Consider the following 10,310-nt stretch of genomic DNA (forward strand, 5'->3'; position numbering starts at 1 on the left):
AGTCTGGGCTTTAGAATGAGAAATACACACACACACACACACACACACACACACACACACACACACACACACACAAAACCAACACTACACACACAAACACTACACATAGAGAGAGACACACAGAGACTTGGTGAGAGAGACAGAGACAGAAACACACAGAGGCAGAGATAGACAGATTTGGAGACACAGTGAGAGAGACAGAGACAGAAATATACACACAGAGACAGACAGACAGACAGACAGACAGACAGAGCGAGCTATTATGTCTAATGATAAGAGAACACAAACTCTTGCATTTATGCAGTTACTTGATAGACACCAGTCACGTTCGTATTTGCTTACAATCACTTTCAATACAAACAAGGAGCTTGTTAGGTATGAAAATTCATGAGGCCAGCTTCAGACACTCAGAACAGAAACTCTTTCCAATGCTCAGGAAGACCTGAGAAACATTTTAACCAAAGGACTCTAACCAGCTTGGTGATCTCAGTCCTTTCTAATCGATGTTTTTATTATGCTGGTCAGATAGTTTGGGTGTTACAACAGAACTGCGAAAGGGGAGAAGCCTTCTATGCAGGTGTAACTCTTGCTATTGCTTTTCTATTTTGTTAGTATGTATAAGATCTTGGTATCTTTAATATAGCATATTACTGTAGAGTGAGGAGCAGGCTCATTTATAGCCTTAGAATACAAACCTCAGGCTTCTGAACAGAGTTGGTATTCACGAATTTAAAGTAGGTAATTTTTAGGGCTGTTAAATGTCATTCTTAGTGGTGTTAGCTATCAATGTTTTTGAACTGCAGGCAAACATACCTAGCATGTAGTTTTAATCTTCATGCATGTTTGATTTTAGGACAGAGGACTAAGTGCTAACTGTAATTAGTTTTGTATCCACATCTAATCTATATGTCTGCCTTGGGCACCCGACCTTTCTTTCTCTACACTTGACTGAGTAAATTTTTCTAAGTCCTTAACAGATGACTTCTATACTATGACCAAAGCACAGGTATTACATGAAGATTTTTAAAAAAGGACGTTTGGAACAAGTGAATGTTTTTTGAAATGTTTTCTCATGTAGACAGATTATACTAATTAAAAAAATGATACTTGGTTTATGTGTATGGGTGTTTTGTATGCATGTCAGTCTGTGTTCCACCTGTGTGTCTAGTGCCTGAAGAGGCCAGAAGAGGACATAGGATCCCTCCAGTACTGGAGTTGTTAGCCTTCCTCTGGGTTCTGGGAATTGAACCTGGGTCCCCTAGGAACACAACCAGTGATCTTAACTGCTGAGACATCTGTTAAAAAACAAAACAAAACAAAACAAAACAAAACAACAAAACAAGAGGAACCCAAACAATTTCTAATCTTCTGGGCTTATCTGCTTTTTTTTTTTCGAAAAAATTATAAAAGGAAAAATTTGCTCTGATTGAAGGAGAAAGGAGAAACAATTTTTCTAGAGCCAGAAGTGTGGGTTTTGTGATCTGCCACAGAGATTTGACTGCAGTAATTTTCACGTTTGCACCATGGTAATCAGGAGGGGATAACCACAGCTGCAACCTGGCTATCAGAGTTACAGAATGGCAATAGATATTTGTATTGGAAATAAAACAAATTGCTGCATGTTGAACTGTGTCCTGAGGCGGGTTCCTGGAGGCTGCCACCAGTCTGGTACTCCCTGATACCAGAGGTGGTGTTTCCTGGTCTCAATTTTCTAAGTCAAAGTATCTTATCAATTAGGCCCCCCTTCCCATGGAAGTTAGGTTTCTGTTACTAAGGAATTCAGCTGGAAAACAACTAGGTTAACTATGAGCAATTTTATTTGATAGAAATTAAACTTTGTTACTGATGTTAATATAGAAAAATATTTTTAAAAGCAAGGTAATTACTAATCAAAATTTAGTGTAGACTTCAGAATATTTGTTGTAAAATGTATTTTGGAGATAAGATTTAAAGAGATTGCATCCAATTATGTTCATTTTGATAGAAGGACATTCAGTGGCTCACAGTGTCAACAATTTGTTGTTCCTTAGTTCTTGGACAACAGAGAAAATAGCACAGACTTCAAGACCTCAAGTATAATGGTTGCAGAAGGACAATTGTTAAGTGGGAACTTCTGAAGGGTCTGCAGCATGACCCAGCAAAGAGGGAAACTCAGACAATCACTGAAACCAATCAGCCCTATTATTCACCTGCTTTATATCAAAGACAGATTTTGGAACTTATAATTTCACCAAGGTAAACAAAATTGTAAATAAAAACTTTGCTAAGGATTTTGCTCTGTTTTACAGCATCCATGTGCCTTCTCTCAGACACAAATCCCAGACATGCGTAGTCCGGGTGACCAGTGCCAGGAGTGCCAAGATGCATCAATTAATAACAAATGTACACAAAATGTTATCTTTAATCATGACTAATGAAAATGGGTTATTATAGACACAGGCTTTACTGCTGCAAATGTCTCCTTGACAAATGACAGGGCCAGATTCTTTTATTAAAGATAATTAAAAAATTCTCACAAGGGAGTCAGAGCTTTCCCACAGCTCTCTCCTGCGCGTTTGCTTTTGAACTAGTAAGATAGTCTTGAAATAATATATAGTCTTATTAAGTATAGATGCCTAGGCTGTATTTCTTTTAGATTTAAGTTTCTTTCATAAACTGAAGATTAAAATTAAATACCTGGGGTGGATGCAAGGATTGAAAGATGCAGTTTGTCTGCACCAGAGCAATGATTCTTAAAGCAACACTGCAATAAAATTGTTATTACAGAACTAACATATTCTTGTTCATGTGTTCAGTTTACATTTCTATTATCTCTAATTTTTATTTCTAAACCTCCAGGATTAACCATTCACACACGACCTCTGCCATGCTGTCTTAGCATTGCTTTCTTAAAAATAAAACAACAGCAACAACAGTAACAGAAACAACAACAACAAAAACAACAACCAAACAAAACAAGAGATTAGCAACTATAACAATGTAAAATAGAAATTCTCAACCTATGTGTAACCACTCCCTTTAGGAGGGGCTGCATATCGGACATCTTGCATAGCAGATATTTACATTTTGATTAGTAATAGTAGCAAAATTACATTTATAAAGTAGCAACAAAATAATTTTATGATTAGGGGTTACCACAATGTGAGGAACTGCATTAGGAAGGCTGAGAACTACCAATCTAAGGTTTTCCAGCTTCCAGAGACCTGGAAAGACCTGGAATAACCCACTGAAAACAACAAACAAAAGATAACCTTACTCCAGTTCTGGGCTGTCCCTGTAGTCTACCAACCGCCTGGGCCAATTGTTATTTGGGATCCTGGTTTTAACGCTGTCTTTGAGACATTGTGTGTTTAGTACGATTGCTGCAGGACAGAATTTCCAGAAGTGTATCATGTCTTTGCCCTGCCACTCACCACACATGGAGACGGATACATGATCTTTTTAATGATATTCCTTGATGACCTATTTATTGCCCTTCTAGACCAACATCCTTAGAGGAGTAATGATGAATAATGGAGGTTCTTTATTGACTTAAGAAAGTAGAAAAATTATTTACTTATTTGGCTTAAATTAGGGTCTCACAGTATAGCCCAGGTTGGCCTTGAACCTACAACCCTCCTACCTTTAGGTCCTGAGTGATGGGATTTGCAGTCATGAGCCACCACCATACCAAACCTAATCTGTTTTCCAAAATAGGGTCATACCTAATGAATTCCTTATAACCCAGTGAATTCATAATATTTTTTCATGCAACATCTAGGATTAAATGCTCTGTTGGAATAATTTGGTAAGTACTATCTATGCACATACACTAACTTCAGTATGATTTTAACCTGTTTTCCTATCTTTCCCATATGGAGTTAAGTATCTAGTAAATTTTGCATTATCCTACATCTAAAAGGTTCTGGGTTTAACTTCTGTTCTGTGTATCATTTGTAAGTAACAGTAATATCATATTATATATTATCCCTTCTTTTTTATTTAACAATTTTTATTGGATATTTTCTTCATTTACATTTCAGATGCTATCCTGAAAGTCCCCTATACTTCTTAACTGAGCCACAGATCCACCCACCCACACACATATTCACAGAGCCAGTTTTATTTCTCCCACAATTTTTCTCAAAGGTCTTCTGTTGAGTCCTGTAATATAAATATATTTTAAACAATCTAATTAAGAGAGAGTGATGGCACAGAATACATATCCTCAGAGGAATTAAATCCCTATGCATATGAGTCTGGAAGTGAAATATTCTGTAACCCATTGCCACAGATTTCAAAGTCAGAACAGTGGAGCTTCCTATGAGGGGCACATGCTCACCATCACTCCATTCTAACAGTGGCAACTTCATGGTTGGAATTGGCATCAGGGTCAGATTGTCAGAGCTGAAGGAGCCTCTTCCCTCAGTCATTCCCCAGAGAATTAAACTGCAATAAGAACTGAACTAGAGTTTGAGAAACACATTTACATGATAGTATTAAATACCTTAAAGGTAAATTATAGCTATGTAAAGTATATAAAAATAATCTCCATTCCATTGAACATCGAAACGATTTTCTTTGATAATCATCACAATTAATTTATACTCATATGTTTATTTTTCTTTAAAATTGGTATCAGTTATTTACTATACTAGTAAAACTACTAAAGGTTTTAAGGCCATTTTTTGGTCATCTTCCAACAATTATCAAGTATAATTGTATATATTTATAAATATGTCATATATAAATCATAACTGTTGAACATGCACAACAATTGGATGGAAATCTCATTAGATTTGGTTTAAAAAGTTATCCTTAGGGAAGATGGAGAGCAGCTGCTGCCAGGCTGGCCACACCTCCTCAGGACCACCTTTTCCTGCCTGCTTCACTCACTTTTTGTTTTGTTTTTTTAAGTTTCCTTTAAGGGTGGAGCTTCTGACATTAGAGCTGTTCCTAGCATGGGGCATATTTAAATAAATGAATCAGTAAACAATGGTTTTAATTTATGTCTTTACTTACAAATTAAAACATCTGTTTCTAAATAATTTTGCGATTACTACTGACATTTTCTACCATTTATGTACCATACAACCCCAGAAGTAACATAAATGATATAATAATTATGCTGTAATGGAACTGGAAAAAAGATCATGAGGGACTAATTATTGGGGCTCTGCCAACTTGTAGATTGCAATCTCTCATCCCACTGTAGATATGTGCATGCCCTTCTCATTCACAAGAGCAAAGCATGGCATTATTCTATTAAATCAACAGTCGAATGATTCCAATAAAAGAAAACTTTTTTTATTTTATTTATTTATTTATTTATTTTTAGCAGTTAGTGCTTGAAGCCAGGTTAAAATCAATCATAGAGACATTGATTGCCCTCTAGTGGTGTGAAAAGTTAGTGCAGACTCCATGGTCTCCCAATTGCAAGAACTAGGAAGCAAATAGCTTCGGTTCTGGAAGCATTTGGGTTTGAGTGTTTTCTGTGGACCAGACATTCATACAATGTTACAGATTACACGGTAACAACAGTGAATGTTTTTCCACAAACAAACAAGCAAACAAAAAACCTGGTGGGAAGCTGCTTCGGATTAACTATCCCTATGGGGCTGACCACACCCAGGTCTGGGTTTGTGCAGTTAGCTGCCACATGCTTTGAGACCAATTTTATTTAGCCTTTTGCAAGCAACTAGCTACTGGAGTGACACGAATATACATTTCATCTCATTTAAGGGAATAAAAGCATCCGTGGACAGAATAACAGCAATTTCCCTAAAGATGTACTATATTTATCAATGAAAAGACAATATGGATTCATCTTCTATTTTATAGTTAGTCATTTGTGTTTTATGCAAAAATCTTGCTTGATAGATATAAAATAAATACAGAACTAAGTAACTATTTTGATCCTAAGTTACAAAAGGAAACTATTTTATTATGTGAACCGGCATCCCGGGAGGGCATGTCTTGAGTCTACACAAAATGGAACTTCTTGCAGCATTTTTTTAACTGACAGATATTTGATGAAAGGCATATCGTGCCAAATGACCTAATGTTTATTTTTCCAAATTACTATTTATCCATAAGCGATTAAAAATTTAAATAAAAAGTAATGGTAACGTTTAAATGCCAGAAGTGAAATCCTGTAAAAAAAAATGTCTAATGAAGAAGCAATGATTCTCATAAAAAAATAAACAACCCACAAATCTGTTTGTAAGTCAGTGCAAAACTGCTAGGAATTTTGATGAAACAGAGGTCTAGAATTTAATTTTTCAAGCTACAACGAATCGGATCTTAACGGTCATTTAAAAACATGCTTTTCCTCATAGATTTTTAACATGTGCAGGCAAACACCACAGATCCAATGATAGACATCATTGTTCCAGCGCCTGACAATGTGCTTCACAGGGCAGAACCCTGCTTACTGCCACCCACTCAACGAGTATGACTTAGATATTTGTACTTGATTGATCAAGCTCCGTTTATTTCTTTATTCCCCCCAAAATCCTGATAAAATCTTCAATTTTTTATTTCTAATTGTTTATGCTTTAGTTTATACTGTGCCCCCATTTGAGAAGATAATGGGCGGTACAATAAGTACTTACAGCAAACATGCTGACTACATAGATTATTTAATGAATCAGGAGAAAAGCACTGTCCTTGCTGATTAATTGATTACCCTTTGCAATGGGTAATCAATGCTTTAAAAAACCCAAACCCCAAACGGCACTCTTTTCACTGTGGAGGTAATGTCTTTTCTCACATTCACAAGTGCAGTCTAATTATGGCAGAAAGGACCTTGGCACCTGTCATCTGTGGGGTGGGAGTTTCATTGGTTGGTGGTCACCATTTTATGATCCGTTTTTCTGGGTAGAATTGAGACTGTATCAAAAAGCTCTTGGAAGAGGAATTTTTTGGGGGAAACAAAAAATGCGTGCAAAAATGTATGTATTTATGTATGTATGTATGTATGTATGTATGTATGTATGTATGGTATCCTCTTGTGGAGGGGCATAACATCTCAGTTATATATAATTTTTGCCCATTGAAACTAAAACAATTCTCTGTGGAGAATTTTCCAGCGATCATCTGGTGCATAGGCTGTCCTTAGCAAGTACCAGCACACACGTCCCAGCCACAAGAACATACAACACAGCAACGGGAAGTCAAAATGTATCTACGTTATAGAAACGGAAATGAACAGATGCAGATAGAATTGTTTTGTGCTTGGGTATGGGAAGAGGATGGAGGTTGGCAAAGATGATTAGGTAGATTAGTGGCACGGGGTTAATCGGTACAAAGGGACCAGCATACTTTTTGAACAAATGAGACTTAAGAGGAGTTAAGTGAGTCTTGGACTAATAATCATGATGATTTCTAAGGAATCACAATTCTGGTCACAAGGAGTAACTAGCCAGTCGTCTGCAGCTGAAACCTCTCCGTGGGAATACAGACAGAGCAGGAAAATCTCCTCAAACCCCATCAGAACCCTTCTGGACAAGCAGATTGATAGCAAATTGTGGCAACCGAGAGTAGCTCAGGACACTGCCCAGAACCCTCTCCTGGGATACTCCTGTGGGGGCGAGACCCAGTTCCGAGAGAAAGGCGAGTGCTGCAGGGCTGGCCCGGGTCCACGCGCGATCGCCACGTGCTTGCTCCCCAAGCTCACTGGCTTTGGTTCTAGCAACGAGGGGTGGGATCGAGCCACGCCCCATTGGAGGACCCTCAGTGGGGTCTCTATCCCAGTACACAAGGCCATGGGCTTGGGCTTGGGAAAAAGGTCCTTGGATTCTGCATGGGCAAGGACACCTTCCCGAACCACATGAAAGGGGTCACCTCTGTGGTCCAGGGGCCCAGCAGGGCGCGGCTGCGTCTTTGTGCGGCCAGGCTGGGCTCGCCTTTCTGCACAGCCTCTATCCGCTGGGAGGGGCTTTGTCCTGTGACCCTGAGCCAGGGCAGATGTGTGCACACCCTGAGGGGGTTCAGGGCTGTTCTGGAAGGCGGGGCTAGGAAGAGGGGTGCCCGGACTGCAGATTGTTCAGCAGCCCCACCCAAGTTCGTGGGAGCCAGCCTGGAGCCTGAGTCTTCAGAGCTCCGCAGACAGGGTGGGGCAGGGCAGGGTGGAGCCAGTCCATATCCTTTTTCCTGCTCTGCATCAGTAGCTCGATCTAGTGTGTGTGTGTGTGTGTGTGTGTGTGTGTGTGTGTGTGTGTGTGTGTGGTTCCAGCCGCTTCCCCAGTGCAGGCCCCTCCCAGTCTGTCCACCCTAGGGAAACAAGAAGCACAGGACCTTTCGGAACGACGGCACTGGATCTAGACTGGACTCTATTGCGGTTTTACAGAGCCCAAAAGATTTGGCTCCATCTGACCCACAAAATTGAAATTGCACGAGGCTCATCTTAAAGACCTTGACCTCTTTTGCTTCATGTCACCCTTACACATCTTTATCTGTATTATTTTCTGTATACCCTTCCAGGTTCCCTAATTGCCCCCTCCCCTTCCCCGCGAAATGGCCTAAGGAGTTCAGAATAGTCCCCCCCATCCCCTGCTTCTTCCCCCCCCCTTTTTTTTCTTTTGCCACTAGGTCTAAATATCCTATTTAATGTGGTTCTGAAAAATATGTTAACGAAGAACAATGAGGCCAGGGTGGAGCGGCTGAGGTTAGTGGTCAGGTCAGGCACGCAGGCTGCTAGTGAGTGAGTGGGGCGTGGCGGGGCTCTGCCTTTCCCCCAGGGTTTGGGTTTTTCAGTGTTGTGCTGAGCTCCCCATTGGGCCCCCATTCTACTGAGGGTGTGGAGCTGGATCCGGGTGGGGATAGCTTGACTCTGCACAGGGTGGGGCGGTCCGCAAAGTGTGCCCAGCGCTGCAGGTGCCCCCCCCCCACTCCCACCATAGCTTCACACACAAAGAAACCCCACCCCGGCGCCTTGGGAAGCCAGGTCCCTTTACCCCTCCCCGCCGCGCACGCTCCCCCGCCCCTGCAGCTGCCCACCCGCGCCCTCCACGCCCTCCTCCTGTTTCCCCTCCCTCTTCCTAAAACAAAGGAGCTAAGGTCCTACCCCACCCCTCCGGCCGCCTTACCTCCCAGCACCGCGCCCCAAGACTAGCGGTTTTTCCAAGATAGACAATACCATTAAATGTGCCCACTCCCCTCCCCCGTTCCCACTCATCTCTCAAACCTCCAGGATGGGACCGCTTTGACTTTGCATTTTCTCTTTTATTCCAACATCACCCCCTTCCTGTCCCTATTATCTTTTTAAACTACAGAATAAATATAGGACGTTCAAAACCACTTTCCGAAATGTCCCTTCACCTCACGGAAGGCAGATCGTTAAGGTAGCCCCCTCCCCTCTGATGGGCACTTTAGTTTTAAATATGGAAGCAGAATAAAATTCCTACCCATCGGAGGAAAACTTACCTGCTTCTATCTTTTAAAAAGAAACCATTTACTTTAGTTTTTCAAAGACACCCTCCCCCCTTTGGTCTCTTAGAGCTCCCTCCAACCTTTCACAGTTCCTGTCATGAATGTCTTTCCCTTTATAAAATATCTTTTAATGTCTTCAGAGCTCCGAGAGAGAGAAAGGGAGAGATTGGCTCCAGATAGAGCCTGTGGGGAGCAAAGCGCGATTCTTACCCATTGCTGTTTTAGCCATTGTAGGGATGTGCACGCACGGAGTGGTGGCGAAGGCAAAGGAGAAGGGTCCAGCTGTAGCCGCGGAGAGAGCGAGAGAGGAGTCTGAGTAAGGCACTGAGTCTGCAGAGTGGGACCGTGCTAGAGAAAGAGCAAGAGGCAGGAGCCCATGAATAATTATCACGCAGAAGCTCAAGCAGATTGGCTCTCAGGGTCCCCTGACATGACTCCCGCAGAGTGAGAATCTCCAAGCATTAAATATTGATCGGCCAATGGTGCTGGAGTACAAAGTACCAGAATGCAGTTTGATATGGAAATCAGTCCTTGTCTGGAAGCTCCCCCCCATTTTGGAGCCCAATAGTACAGTCCAAGTGGAGTGGTGCCTTAGCCTGGAAGCCTCCTTGGAGCTAAGGACTGGGCTGTGCTTACCTGTACCCAGGAGGCTATACTTTGCTCAAACATGTGTCATTGCATAGATTGGCACAGAGAAGGAATAGACTCAGGGGCCTGAGAACCCACCCCAGTGTGCTGAGTGTTGGATAAATCTGTTTAAAGCTTGTGTTACTACTGTTTCTTATTTTGTCTTTTACCTTTGGCCCTGCCCTTGGTGAATCCTAGCCTCCCTAATATATGATGGCATTCCCAAACCAACCCATGTCTGGCTGTGGTGGCAGCTCAGAAATGGCCTGGGC

General features: G+C 41.4%; 1 protein-coding gene across 1 annotated transcript in view; it reads right to left on the bottom strand.

Moving 5' to 3' along the window:
* The window catches only part of Stmn2 (stathmin 2), a 47,933-nt gene extending 38,032 nt beyond the window's left edge, over positions 1–9,901 (bottom strand). Inside the window, exon 1 of the mRNA XM_021158507.3 lies at positions 9,622–9,901. Within this exon, the coding sequence (XP_021014166.1) occupies positions 9,622–9,640 (19 nt within the window). The 5' untranslated portion in view covers positions 9,641–9,901. The remainder of the gene's footprint in view (positions 1–9,621) is intronic.
* Between the last annotated feature and the right edge of the window lie 409 nt (positions 9,902–10,310).

The sequence above is a fragment of the Mus caroli genome, unplaced genomic scaffold (assembly GCF_978045245.1).
Source record: "Mus caroli unplaced genomic scaffold, Mus_caroli_1 scaffold_3, whole genome shotgun sequence".
Lineage (NCBI taxonomy): Eukaryota > Metazoa > Chordata > Mammalia > Rodentia > Muridae > Mus > Mus caroli.